The sequence below is a fragment of the Heterocephalus glaber genome, unplaced genomic scaffold (genome assembly GCF_053883595.1).
Source record: "Heterocephalus glaber isolate CG9 unplaced genomic scaffold, H.glaber_assembly_v1.0 deba00000768, whole genome shotgun sequence".
NCBI lineage: Eukaryota > Metazoa > Chordata > Mammalia > Rodentia > Bathyergidae > Heterocephalus > Heterocephalus glaber.
In genome coordinates this window covers 51,360-65,336 of record NW_028258162.1, presented here as the reverse complement: position 1 = coordinate 65,336, position 13,977 = coordinate 51,360, and the positions used below count along the sequence as shown (strand labels likewise).

General features: G+C 50.5%; 1 protein-coding gene across 3 annotated transcripts; it reads right to left on the bottom strand.

The window, feature by feature from the left end:
- Nucleotides 1-200: 200 nt before the first annotated feature.
- On the bottom strand, nucleotides 201-13,949 carry LOC147829052 (sperm motility kinase Z-like). 3 transcript variants are annotated; one of them, XR_015449636.1, is made up of 2 exons: nucleotides 13,404-13,949; nucleotides 201-962 (listed from the first exon to the last, which is right to left on the bottom strand). XR_015449636.1 is itself a non-coding variant. In XM_087207165.1 (2 exons), exons 1-2 carry the CDS (start codon nucleotides 2,623-2,625, stop codon nucleotides 785-787), a joined length of 1,584 nt encoding a protein of 527 aa, XP_087063291.1. In that variant the 5' UTR covers nucleotides 2,626-2,663; the 3' UTR covers nucleotides 583-784. The 3 variants fall into 3 exon arrangements, 1 of the variants encoding a protein (XP_087063291.1); XM_087207165.1 differs by lacking the exon at nucleotides 13,404-13,949 and adding an exon at nucleotides 1,220-2,663 and having other exon boundaries at nucleotides 583-962; XR_015449637.1 differs by lacking the exon at nucleotides 13,404-13,949 and adding an exon at nucleotides 2,670-2,761 and having other exon boundaries at nucleotides 776-962.
- Nucleotides 13,950-13,977: the final 28 nt, after the last annotated feature.

Genomic DNA, 13,977 nt, shown 5'->3' with positions numbered 1-13,977 from the left:
ACCCCAAAGAAAGTCTAATACGTTCTAGAAGGCCACAGATTAAAAGGGAATGTAGGGAAAGTTGGACAACAGGCAGGGAAAGTTAAAGGGCCTCAGTGAGGTTTCTGGCAAATAAAGAGTTAAACCCCTACTAGAGAGAGAGAGAGAGAGAGAGAGAGTAGCTAAGAAAAACAGAGAGAGCTGATGAGGCTCACTTCATACCAAGGCTAATGTAATTTGCTTTAATTGTCAAATAAGCAATTGTGTCACCCGAACAGAAAATCAGATAATGGTTTTGCGAATGTGTTCTTAGATTTGGATATTATAGATCCCCAAAATGCAGAACCCCTAAAATTTGATGGAGCCCAGGCTGCACAGGATTTTATTGAGCAAATTAGAAAAGTTCTGCCATCTACATCTGCATTTACGAGGTAACTCATTTCCATAGTAATTGTTGGAGGAGGAGTGCTTCTTAGATACATGATCCTTCCGGCGCTACTACAGATGTTTATGCATTCTTTAATGAAGATGGCTGGAAGTATTCATGGTCTATAATTACATGCTACACCGCCTAAACACATGGTGTAATCCCCTGCAGAGGCTGGTAGTCAATGACGGGTAAGAGGAGTATAGGAAATCACCAACCTAAGACAAAGCAAGAGTACTGTGACGCTCTTGACTCCATGACAGGTAAGGGAGTGGCACAGTCTATCTGCGTGATCAAGGGACCTTGATCATAATATATAAAACAGGGGGAGATGTGGCGAGTGGTGTGTGGAGAGCGGTGTTAGCCAAAGAGGCTCCGTCACAGGGCTTTCAGGCAGCCTCTGCTGCTCCTCTTCAGAGCCTTCCAGCATCGCCTCCCTCTGCTGCTAGGGGTGGAGGTGGGGCTGGAGGTAGAGCAGGAAGCCCCAGGGCCAGGCTTGCAGAACACCCTGGGAGCAGCAGGGATAGGCTGGCAGGACATGCCGGGAGTTGGGGTCCTGGGGATGGAAATGGGTGAACATCAGATGCTATTGTTGGCTGCGGTCACCCCCACCCTCCTCTGCAGTAGACCCCACAGCAAGTCCTCCTGTCCATCTGAGACTCTTCCCTATGACCATGACTCCCCCATCCCTCTGCCTTCCTCTCCTCCCTGACAATTGAAAAGACATCATCAGGACACAGCCCACTCACAGGAAGCTCTTGAACCTCCCTCCCTCCTTGAGGGTTGTCTGGGTCTCTGCTGGGTACTACTTACATTGGGGCCACCTTGTTTTGGTGGCACCCTGAGGGTGGAAGGCAGCAGCAGCACAGGGCTGTCAGGCAGCCTCTGCTGCTCCTCTTCAGAGCCTTCCAGCATCGCCTCCCTCTGCTGCTAGGGGTGGAGGTGGGGCTGGAGCTAGAGCAGGAAGCCCCAGGGCCAGGCTGGCAGAACACCCTGGGCACGGCAGGGATAGGCTGGCAGGACATGCCAGGAGTTGGGGTCCTGGGGATGGGAATGGGTGGCTGGGAGCCTCCACCACCCTGCCTTCCTGTGGGCTTCACCCCAGGAAATAAGAGGCCCATGCAGGTGACAAGTGCGCTGGCACTCCTCCGGGGGATGTGAGATGAGGGTGCAGGAGCTGTTGAGGGTGATGCTATTTCCTGTTCAGGGGCATCCTCATCCTCAGGTGCCCACACAGGCCTCACGCATATCCTTAAGGGCACCCCCTGGAGTGCCAGCCTCTGCAACAGCAGGAATGTGGCCATCTCGTTGTTGTACGCCTTTCTATTCACTGAGTGAAGGACCTTCGGCGGGTCAAATCCCATCCTGTCCATCAGGTGGAGGATATGAGTTTTTACGGGGATAGGGAGCTCAGGAGGACTGAGGGGTGGGACACCTTGGAGCCACTCGTGCTGCAGCACCTCCTGCACTGTGGGCCGCATCCTGGGGTTGGAGTGCAGGAGGTTCCGGATGAGATCTTGTGCATCCCGGGAGATGGACTGGGGGCAAGAGTACCTCCCAGATAGCATAGTTCGGACCATCTCTATTTTAGCCCCATTAAACGGGAGCTGCCCCGTGAGGATTTCATATAATAAAACTCCAAGGGACCAAACATCCAGGGGAGGGTCTTCATACCTCCTATGCAAGAACCGCTCTGGGGCACAGAATTTCTCAGTGCCATAAGCCATGGCCACCTCCTGCCCAGGGAGGAACCGGCATCCCGCCCCAAAGTCACAGATTTTGGTGTGACCTTTGGAATCTATGAGAACATTTTGGGGTTTGAGGTCCCCGTGTACAATTCCCTGGGCATGACAATAATCCACGGCTCCCACGATATCCCGAAATATCCCTCGGGCCTCCTCCTCCGGCAGCCTGTGGTTTTCAGTCCTGAGGATCCGTTGCTGCAGGTTTCCCCCCGTCACATACTCTAGGACCAGGTATACTTCGTTCTTGGTTTTGATGACCTCCAGTAGCTGTACAAGGTTAGGGTGCTCAAGGTCCTGCAGGATCTCTACCTCCGATGTAATGCAGGCTGCTGGCACCTTTGCCTTCTCTAACTCCTTCACAGCGACCAGCATCCCTGTGCCCCAGTGTTTGGCCAGGAAGATCCTACCAAAGCCGCCTTTGTCAAAGCGGGCCAGCACCTCACAGTTTTCCTGGTGGCTGTGACTGCTGGACATGTCGGTGAAGTCCAGCCAAGATGTTCCCTCATGACACTACCCACCCTGTAGATCTCGATGGAAACAGAAGCTCCACTCTCCACACCACCAACCCGATCACCAAATCACCACCAACACTCGCCGTCCAACTCCTAGGTCACCCACAAGCGATCCACCTGAGCCTCGGCCTTATATAGCTAACAACTGTGACCTCACACTGGGTTCTGTGAGGTAGCAGAACCAATGGGCCCAGGCAGATCTGGCCACACGCCCTAGGGCCACCTCACTCTTGCCCACAAGGACCCTTTGTTTGTCATAAAAAAGGTTACACAGTCCTTGCTTGTGTGGGTTATGGAGATCGACACGTAAGTTTTGAAAAATGAAAATCCGTAGGATGCTCCAAAATCCTTTTCCTTTCTGCTCTGAGAATCTGTGATACCTTTTGTTTTTAGAGATCTCATGATGTCTATGCTCAACATATCCAATTCCTTTTTCTTTAAATTCTTACTGGTCTCAGAGTGATGCTACAATTTCATTGCCATTAGAATAATGTAGTGTTCTGTTTATGAAACCTGTCGAGGCACATTAATGCCTATGAAGCTGACAGGAAGATACCTATCATAATCACTTCCCCCCAAAGACAAGAGCGAGAGACTGGGATGCAGGGTCAAAAGCTGATTCCAGCCAGCTTCTGCACAGAGCAGCATGCCACAGGGTGCATGAGGCTCAGGTCAAACCAAGGTTTCCTTTGACTCCCAGTGTGAATGGTGTCACCCACAGGTGCTTTGGGGGAAAGTGGTCACCTCAGGACAGCTGGGAAGCAAAGAGAAAGAAAGCGGGGGCTGGGGTCCCATTGTCTCCCCCAAGGACGTGCCCCCATTGACCTGCTTCCCCTAGCTAGGCTCCACCTCCTAAAGGCTCTCCCACCTCCCATCAGCTGGGATTTTACCAAGCTTTGGCCACCTGGGGCCCTTTGGGATCCAAATTTGGGTTGGCAGGCTGGGGAGATTTGGCTAGGGAGGGACATTAGGTGGGTTGGGGGCACAAACCCCAGGGATCACAGGCAGTCTTGGGGAGCTAACAGGCAGAAAGGGGCAGTGTCTCTTCTCAGCCCCCTCTGAACCTCCAAACACCCCAGGGGCTGGTCAGAAAGCGATTTCCAGCTCTCAGGGCACCATACCCCCCCACCCCCCCGAGCACCAAGGAGCAGAGCCCCACCCCCACCCCCGCACCAAGGAAGTGAGCCACTTGGGCTCCAGCAGCACCCCCCACCACAGCTGTGCCATTACTTGGATCCACACTGCAGAGTTGCAGGGGTCATAAAGAACATTGTTTTGAGCTCCAGATGACAGAGCAGAAGTGAACATCAGAGAGGGCCTCTCTGAGGCTCCTTGATGAAAGTTAAGGCCCACTGGAAAAGTGAGTCCGAAAGAATATCCCTGCAATATGGGCACACCAGACCACCTTAGTTGGGGGAGCAGTGGTGTGGACCAGAGCAGTGTGACTGCAAGCAGATCCCAGCCAGGGCTCCGCCCCGCCCCCATAGGCTGGGGCACACTGGCCCAAGCCAAGCGCACCTGGAAAAGACCTGCACAGGTGCACAAGCAACAGCCAGAGGCTCGCCCTAATACCACTGATATGTGCATGAGACCCTAGCCAGAAGCCTGCTCACACAGCAGGAACTGGGGTACAAAGCCCCCAGCCAAAGGCCCTCCCAGACAACAGGTACATAGGGGCCTTAGCCAGAGGCACACCTAGATACCACCCCAAGTGTACACAGGCCCCAGCCAGAAGCCCACCCAGATAACAGGTCAGCTCAGAGATCCAGAAGGCCGCCACTGAACCCAGGAATTAGTGTGCTGGTGGGCAGCCAGGAAAAGGCAGCTCAGTGGCTTGCTGAGAATTGAAAACCACTGGGTGAGCAAAAAGTTGCCTCAACAAGGGCACAGCAGGCTGCATCTGTTGAAATGAGAAGACTCGTAAATAAGTCTCAAAACCAGACTTCCAGATCACCTAAGGCAACCCCAAAGGGCAACAAGATGGAACAATCTGATACTCAACCACCTGGACTCCCTGAACTGGCAACAAAAGAGAATCTGGAAGAAAAAAAAACAGAGAGAGAGAGAGAGAGATTTCCAGGCCAGACCCCTGCAACTGTGATTCAGACAACTTGGGGTGCCTAGCAGTGCACACTGAAGGGGTTCTGGTTTGGGGCTGCATGGCGTGTTGCTAGGCCATAGCAGTTACCTCTAGAATCCTGGCTGGCCCTCTGGCCCATGGGCTGCTGGTAGCCTATTGTCTGTTCCCACAGGCATCGAGGGCCACGGATGGCACAGTAGCCTGGCAGCAGAACACTGGGCACATTGCCCCTCAGTGGCAACTGTGAGTCACTGAGCCTGTCACAGGGCTGGCTGGGGACTTGGTCTCAGTCTCTAGCCTGGGCCTATCTTTGTGCAGGGACCCCTGCCCACCAGGGCTCTCCTGGCTCCTCAGCACCTCTGACCTTCTGCCAACACAGCACCGATGGCCGAGGGGTGTGTCTGTGTTCCCTAGAGGCTTGGGCAGGGGGACCCTGGGGACAGGGCAGGCCATGCAGACAGGACACTGAGCCCCAACAAGCTGTGAAGAGTCTTTAAGACAGAGCGGAGTGGCCGCTGGGCCAGGACTGTGGGACTGCATAACTCTGTAATCATAAAACTCCCCTAGCCCCAACTGTGATTGAATGTGAGTAAATAGATAAAGATGCTTGTTAGTTCTGGGACACTAGATAAGATCTGTATCAGCCATAAGGTCCCAAAGTAAATTATTCAACTCTTTGTTCGAAAACTGATGTTCCAGGACACCACTATCTATAGAACAATCTACAAAACATCTGCTGACCATCAGTACATATCAGGCTAATTAACATACAAATGTAAGACCACCAACCTTTGTTCCCTCTTCTGTAAATTTCACCTGTTAACTTCCCTGCAACCCCCTATAAAAAGAGCGGTCGGACTCTGGGCTTGCTGTCTCTCTCAGCTACTTTGCTTTGGGAGTGCCGTCTGGCCAGACTAAGGTCTGTTTTACTTTCCAACTTGTCCGCAGTCAGTTCCTCGGAGCGTTTGGTAGGGCCCTTGGTCTTACATTTTGGAGGCACCGCTGGGATCCCTGGGTGTGCTTCACTACAGTCAGCTCCTCGGAGCATTTGGTAAGGCCCCTGGTCTTACAATGGTAAATTCCAGCCCAGCCTGGGCTACACAGGGAGTTCAAGGCAAGACTGTACCACAGAGCAAGACTCTGTCTCAAAACAAACAGGCCAGGCACAGTGGAACGAGCCTGTAATAGCAGCATTCAAGAGGCTGATGCAGGATTACCATGAGTTCGAGGCCAATCTGGGCTACTTAGTGAGTTCAAGGGCAGCCTGAACTACATGGTGAGAACTTGGCTCAAAAAAACCAAACCAAACTAAAAATCAAAAAACAAACACAGAAAGAGTGATGGGGTCTTGCTCTGTTGTCCAGGTTGGCCTCAAACTCCTGTGCTCAAGCGATCCTCCTACCTCAGCCTTCTGAGCAGCTGGAACTACGGGTATGTGTCACTCCACAAGCCACCAGCAACTCTGGGTCAGTTATCATCCAAGCCAAGTGGCACATACAATAGGTGCCTAAGGATGGTTTGTGTTTTGTTTTGCAGTGCTAGGGATTGACCCGGGTCCTGTGCTAGGCAAGTGCTCTACCTTCTGAGCTATGTTTCCAGCCCACTAGTGATGCTTCTGAACAAGAAATCAAGGTCACCCCAGTGGCCAGGTGTGGCGATGCACACCTGTAATCCCAGCACTCAAGAGGCTGAGGTAGGTGGATTGCCAGGAGTTTGAGGCCAGCCTGGGCTACATAATGAGTTCCAGGACAGCCTAAACTGCATAGTGAGACCCTGTCTCAAAAAATTGAAAAACTTCATTTTTAAACTATTTCTTTCCTTTGAGATAGGGTCCCACTGTGTAGTCAAGGCTGGTCCTGAACTCAATATGTAGCCCAGGCTGACCTCGAACTCACAGCAATCCTCCTGCCTCAGCCTCCTGAGTGCTGGGATTACAGGCGTGTAACACCCCAGGCAGCAAATTTTTAAAAAAGAAAAATTTAAACCCAGAAAGCTAGGTGTGAAGACAGTCTGTCCCTCCACAGCCATATGTCCTTTAGCAGTGGACACAGCCTTCCAGAGGGTCAGTTTTTGTGAAGTAAACAGCACAAAGATATTTCCCTGGCTTTTTCTCTGGGTAAGGTAGGGATAAAGTACATGCAGAGTCCTGTCCCCTCTGAGTCCCTGAGAAACACCAGCACTTGCATCACGACCTCCTTGCTCCAAATGGTCACAACTATTACAACCACCTCAACTATTACAATCCCAGCACTCCTGAGTGTGCATCACCACACCTGCCCACTGGGTGACTGATTTCTTGTTTAGAGAAACAAGTGGGCTGGGGACATAGCTCAAAGGTAGAGCACTTGTCTAGCACTGACACAGGGTGGGGTTATATTCATTACCTGTTTCCTTTTTGAGTCAGGGTCCTAGAATGTAGTTTAGGGAGGTCTTGAACTCACTATGTAGCCCAGGGCCTTGAACTCACAGTGATCCTCCTCTTCTCCTCCCTCAGCCCCCAGAGGGCTGGGATTGCAGGCGTGTGCCACCATGCCCAGCCCACATTTACTATTTTATCCTAAAGAAAAAAAAGTCTGAGATATTTATTGCTAGGGATGGAACCCAGGACTTCTCACACGCTAGGCAAGTGCTCTACCACTGAGCCACATCCCAGTCCTAATTTTTACTCATAGCTTCCACTGCATGGGCTCTGTTTCCCATGCTGTGTTTTCCACATGTTACACAACAGTGGTGTTCAGTAAGTTGAGTGGCTTCTAAAGTGGGTATGAGCCTGGAATCTCATTTTATGAGACTGGAAACTGCGCCGAAAGCTAGAGTGGTCCTGAGTCTCCCTGTTACATCCAGGGGCACCTAGGTTAGGCCCTGGGTCACTCATGGACAGCCAGACAAGAGGGCTTCGGGCATCTTCACGCTCCGCTGCTGCAAAACTAGACGTAAAAAGAGAGTTGGTGCCCCCCTAGTGGGCACAAGGGGACATCGCAGGGAAGGACAGGGAAATTCTCAGTATACGCCTAAATTCTTTTCCCTCCGGAAGGGAATAGGAGGTAGTTTAAAATAATCTACACTAATTTTTAACGCTACATTTTTATAGAGATGCTCATAGATCTAGATGCAGTTATAAGAAGTAATGCGGAAAGATCTTGGTACCCTTTGCTCAGTTTCCTCTGATGACAACATCTTTCAAAACTAGAGTATGTACTGGGGGAGATGGCTCATCCAGCACTCCTGAGGTCTCGGGTTTGACTGCCAGTGCTGAAGGGAACAGAAAGGTCTAATTCTTTCTTTGGGGGGTTTCTTTGAGATAAGGTTTCACTATGTAGTCCAGGCTGGCCTCAAACTCATAGTGATCCTCCTGCCTCAGCCTCTGAGTGCTGGGACCACATGCCCTGTGCCCTTTCTTCCTTTCTTTTTTCTTTTTTTGGAGACAAGGTCTTGCTGTGTAACCCAGGCTGGCCTTGAACTCATGGAAATCCTCCTGCCTCAGCCTCCCGAGTGCTGGGGTTGCAGGCATGCACCACCACACCTGGCCATCTTTTTCTTTCTTTCTTAAAGAAAAGTCTAATTTCATGTTTTAATTCCAATGAACATGTCAATAACTCTCCCCCCTGGCATCTCCTTTCTATTTTTTTTTCTCTGCAGTGTTGGGGTGAACCCAGGACCTCCTGTGTGACAGGCAAGCATTCTACCACTGAGCTGCATCTCCAGCCCTGAATTCCACTTTTCTGTTCCCTGTACTGGGGATGAACCCAGGGCCTTTGCATTGAGCTGTATCCCCAGCCCTTTTAAAAATTTTTATTTTCAGATGTGATCTCACTAAATCCCTAATGCTAAAGTTGCCCGGGCTGGGTTTAAACTCGGGGTCTTGCCTCAGCCTCCCAGAGTGCTGGGGTTACAGGCATGTGCACCACGCCCAGCTTGAACTATACTTTTATTTTTATTTATTTATTTACACCCTCCCACACACACATGGGATCAAACTTAGGATCTTGCACCTTTGAGGCAGGCGTTGCACTACTGAGCTAAATCCCTGGTGGGTTGAACTCTATTTTGAAATGGACACATGTGACCAAAGGGTCCCAGGACTGTCACCAGATGAGATACGGTGCTGCTCCCCTTGCTGTAATTCTGTGGTGTCTCCTGGAGTTTCTATACCTGGGGCCCACCAGGCCCCCAGCCCCTCTGCTTGTTGAAAGTACGATTATAAGGGAACTGGGAAGGGTGGAGAGAGACCCTTCTGGGCAGATACAAGGCCCAGCACAGCGATTATAGAAACAGCACAGGAGGCTAGGAAATCTGGAGGTGTTTTCTCAGGGCTCCACCTGCACGGGGGCACCTGCATCACAGGCACCAGGAGGCCTCTCCTCTGGGGCTGAGCCACCCACAGGGCTCAGACTGGCCGGCTCTGGCAGTGGGGACAGCTGATGCCCAGGAAAAAAATCAGTTCTCAGGAGACAGCCTTGAAGGCAGGGCCAACCAGGGGCTCAGTGTGGGGCTTACAGAAGCAGAAGCAAAAAGGCTGAGACAAAATGGGAGAGGCTGTGAGGAAGGAAGACTATAGTTGGGAAAGATGTTCAATAACATCAAATGCCAAGGAGACCAAGGAAGAACAAAGCATCCCTGAATGTCCCAATACAGGCGCTGTGAACTGGCCCAGTGCTACTCAGCAGACATGGGGACCCGGGGGTGCAGCTTCCCAGGAAGGGGTGGGGGACAGAGCAGCCACATGGATGTGATTAGTGGCCACAACAGGAGACCTCTATCTGTGTGTGTTCCACGGAGCAGAAAAAGAGCCGAGTATTTGAGAAAGGGCTCTTCCCTAAGACTGCAGCCAAAGACAGACGAGGACATTGACAGAAAGGACCACGGTCATGTTCCCAGCCCGGGGTCAGGGCCGAGGCTTGGAAGGACAGCAGCAGTGGGCCAAAGCAGGCTTCACTGGGCTGGAGGAAAAGAGCCCACCACGGGGGTCTCGAGCTAGAGCCAGCTCTCTCCTGGGAAACTGGGGGCACACCTGTGATCCCAGCAATTGGGAGACTGAGGCAGGAGGATCGACACAAGTCAGAGGTCAGCCTATGAGTTTAAGACCAGCCTGCACTCCAAAGCGAGACCCTGTCTCAAAAAAGAAAAAAAAAGAAAAGAAAACAAAAGAATTGGCTGAAGCTCATCTCAAAAACCAAAAGCTCTAGACCGTGGCGCGGTCACTTGCTCGGGACAACCCTAGATGTCCACACGCAAGGCCTCTCTGGGTGCAGACACCCACTCCTCGTGTTCTGTTCTGGAGACTGAACCTAGGGCCTCTGCAGTGAGCTACACTCCCAGCTCCTCTTTCATTCTGGGACAGGGTCTTGCCGACTCAGCTGCAGAGGCTAGGCTTCAATTTAAGGTCTTCCTGCCTCAGCCTCCCAGACTGTGGGGATGATAAGCATGTGCAACCAGGCCTGGCTTAGCTGCCTGCTCTTCCAATCCAATGTTACAGACCCGGAAACGAGACTGACAGACTGGGGATCCAGAGCACTTGGGTAGCTATACAAGGTCCTGGGTTCGTTTCCCAACACATCAATAAGTAAACAGGAATTTTAAAAAGGACTGCTTTTAAATATGGCTGATTTGTGTTTTGTTTTGTTTTCTGAGACAGGGTCTCGCTATGTAGTTCAGGTGGCCTGGAACTCATGGGGATCCTCCTGCCTCTCCCAAGTGCTGGGATTATAGACCGATGAGTCAGGCAGGGATATTAGAGGTGGTCAGATAGGCCAGGCCCTATCTGAAACACCACAGCTGCACCGGAGGGAGACATATCGGTTGGAAACTGGGCCTCAGGATAAAGACAAGCTGACCCAACCTGCACACTTGGTCAAAGAGCAAGCACTGGGCCTAGTGAAGCCGAGACAGACATCGGCCACCCCGGTGGGTGACCAGAGACCTCTGGACCCAGCACTTCCTAGGAGAATCTTTGTCTTTCCATCCACACTTGTCACGTGACTTGTCTCCCTATTGGACACCATTGGCTAAGCGACTGCACTTGTAACCTTATTGGATGGTCAGGGCTGTGGCCCACATTGTACCCTCTGTAAAGTGGGGTCCCCGGATATCCACTCAGGACCCCTCCTGCCCCTCAGGAGCCTTCCTATCATTAAATATCTTCTTACTTTAAAACAAAAACAAAAAACTAGAGTATGGGGCTAGGGATTTAGCTCAGTGGTTTCACAGCCTGCTGTGCAAGCACAAGGACCCGAGTTCGATCCCCAGTACCAAAAAACAAAACAAAAAAACTAGAGTATGTAGAGCATGGGAAAAGAATGGAAAGTCCAGGAATAACCCAGACATTGATGGACAATTGATTTCAACAAGAACAACACACAAGGGCCAGGGATGTAACTCAGTAGTTTCACTGCCTGCTGCGCAGGTGCAAGGACCTGAGTTCAAACCCAAGTAACAAAAAAAAAAAAAAAAAAAAGAATGACACACAGTTCAATGCAGAAAGGAATAACCTTTTCTTTTTGGGGGGAATAATCTTTTCAACAAATAGTGCAAGGACAGCTGAAGTTGGACCCCTACCTCACACTATATAAAAACCCCAAAGCAAAATAAGAGCTAAAAAGCATAAATCTCTCAGAAGACAACATAAGGTAAAACTTAATGACCTTGGCTAAAGCAGTGATTTCTTAGGTATGACACCAAAAGCCCAAGCAACAAAAGACAAAACAGACAAATGGAATTTCATCAAAATTAAAAGCATTTGTACTTCTGAGGACACTATCCAGAAAGTGAAGCATGTGGGTAAACACACACACACACACACACACACACACACACACACACACACACATGCACACCGGGCATGGTGGCACATGCCGGTAATCCCAGCTATTCGGGAGGCTGAGACAGGAGAATCACAATTCCAGGCCAGCCTGACTCCATAGCAAGTTCAAAGCCAGGCTAGACTACATAGTGAGACACTATCTCAAGAAACTCAAACCTGAACTAAACAAAAAAACTTGTATATGAACATTTACAGCAACATTATTCACAAAGAGCCCCAAAATGGAAATAACGCTATGTCCATCAATGGATAAACTATGATGTAGCCATAAAATGGAATATTATTCAGTTGTAAAAATGAAATATAGAGTCATGCTACAGCAGTAGATGGATCTTTTTCCCTCAGTACTGGGGACTGAACTCAGGGCCTTTGCGCTGAGGGACATCTCCAACCCTTTTCCTTTCATTTTTTTTTCAGGGTTTGGGTGCTTTAATGATTGGATAAAAGTGTCAGGATTATAATGGAAAAAAATAAAGGAGGTTTCAGTCCTCGTTTCTACCCTGTCACAGCCCAAAGGGGACTGGCACCATTAGAGACCATGGCCACAAAGTGAGGAAGGGCTCTGAAGGGGCTAGCTGGAGGACTGGAGGGACTTCCACTCCTCGCAGTACATCCTTTCATTTTTTAATGTAGAGATAGGGTCTCATTAAGTTGCTAAGTTGCCTGGCTGGGCTCAAACTTGCAATCCTCCTGGCTCAGCTTCCCAGAGTGCTGGGGTCACAGTCATGCCCCACCACGCCTAGCTTTTTCTTGCCCTTTCTGTAACCTGTGTTTCTACAAAGGACATAGGAATTATAATGAAGAATGCATACTGCATTTAAAAATAATAAAACCCTTATAATTATTGGGTAGGCCATATTCAGAGCCAGAGCAACAGCCCACTATTCTCACGGTCAGAAGTATGGAGTAAAAATTGCTCTTGGTAGTCTTACAGAATTAATAGAATCCTATAAAAGGATATTTTGACCCAACACAATCATCTGTATGTCATCATCTTAACACAATTCAAATATTCAGTGTTCTTTTTCTTTTTGGTACCAGGGATCAAACTTGGGTCCTTGAGCTTGTGCAGCAGGTGGCAAAACCACTGAGCTAAATTCCCCTCCGCTTTTTTTTTGATAGCCTCCTGCTAGGTAGGCCAGCCTGGCCTTGACCTCACTATGTAGCCCACATTGGCCTGGAATTCAGGGGCAATCCTCCTGCCTCAGCCTCCTGAGTGCTGGTATTACAAGGATGTGCCACCACTCCCTGCCTAACATCCCTTTATTTATTTATTTATTTATTTATTTATTTATTTATTTATTTATTTATTTATTGGTACTGGGGATTGAACTCGGGTCCTTGTGCTTGCAGAGCAGGCGGGGGAACTACTGAGCTAAATCCCCAGCCCCTAACATCCCTTTTAAAGGGTCTGGAATATTTAGTCCGATGTCTATGCCATAATTTTCTTAATTATACCCTTTCGATGGACATTTAGGGTTTTTCCAACCACCTTGCTGCCAATCTTGGCAGCCGCAATTCTGTTTCATTCTGTTGAATAATTTCCTTCTTCTGAGGTGTGGGGTTATGGATGATCGGTTTTGGTCATTTCTGGCTCTTGACAAGTTCCCGCTGGGACAAGATCCACTCGCTCCCAGCCTCAGGCTCTATCAAGCCAGACCCCTAAAGGCTGTCGCTCCTCCGTCGCGGCTGTCACCTGGGATCCCCGATCCAGCCCCGCCTCTGCACACCTAGCTCACCAGTTTTGCCAGTTGTCCCCTCCCCAGGCAAGCTAGTGTTTGCGCATCGCAGCGCCAGGCTATCCCGACTCGGCCCCGCCGTCGCCCTGCGCCGCGCTTACCTCAGCCTCAGCAGTCCCGCGTGGGTCCCCAGGTGGACAACCCGGGGCGACGCGTTATTGCCCCGTGGCCGCCGGCTCGCCCCGACGCGAGGCTGATCCTTTCCTTCAGGAAGCTTCTTGGACATTAATAAATAGGAAGCATGTGCACCAGGAGCAGGTGTGACAGAGGCTGGGCAGAAACGAATTAGTACAGCAGTGCACTGCATTCGTTCACTCACTGAGCAACTATTACAAGCCAACATTACCCACGGCAGAGAACAAAAGACAGCGGAAGCAAGAAAGTAAAAACATAGGGTGTTGATGGTGACCCAAGCTTGGAACGAAAATCAGGCCGAGGAAAGGGACTGAAAGTGAGGCGCTGCCAGGAAGGCCTCCTGGATAAGTGACAGTAACGACAGGTGACATTATCTGAGTGTCCAATGTGGGTCAGGGGACTGTGTCCCTCACGTTGGAGAGCCCTTGCATCAGGAGTGCATGAGAAGTGGAGATGAGTCTCAGGTCACTGCGGGGTCCGAGCCGCGGAACACCATCCGCCTCAGGGCCGACAGGGTTAACGGAGACGCTAGCTGCAGCG

Bases quoted from the DNA above. Each gene is read 5' to 3' on its own strand.
- LOC147829052 (XM_087207165.1), bottom strand. From the start codon at position 2,625: ATGTCCAGCAGTCACAGCCACCAGGAAAACTGTGAGGTGCTGGCCCGC. The intron at 963-1,219 runs GTAAGTAGTACC...TTCCATCCCCAG, and splicing joins CAAAACAAGGTGGCCCCAAT to GACCCCAACTCCCGGCATGT.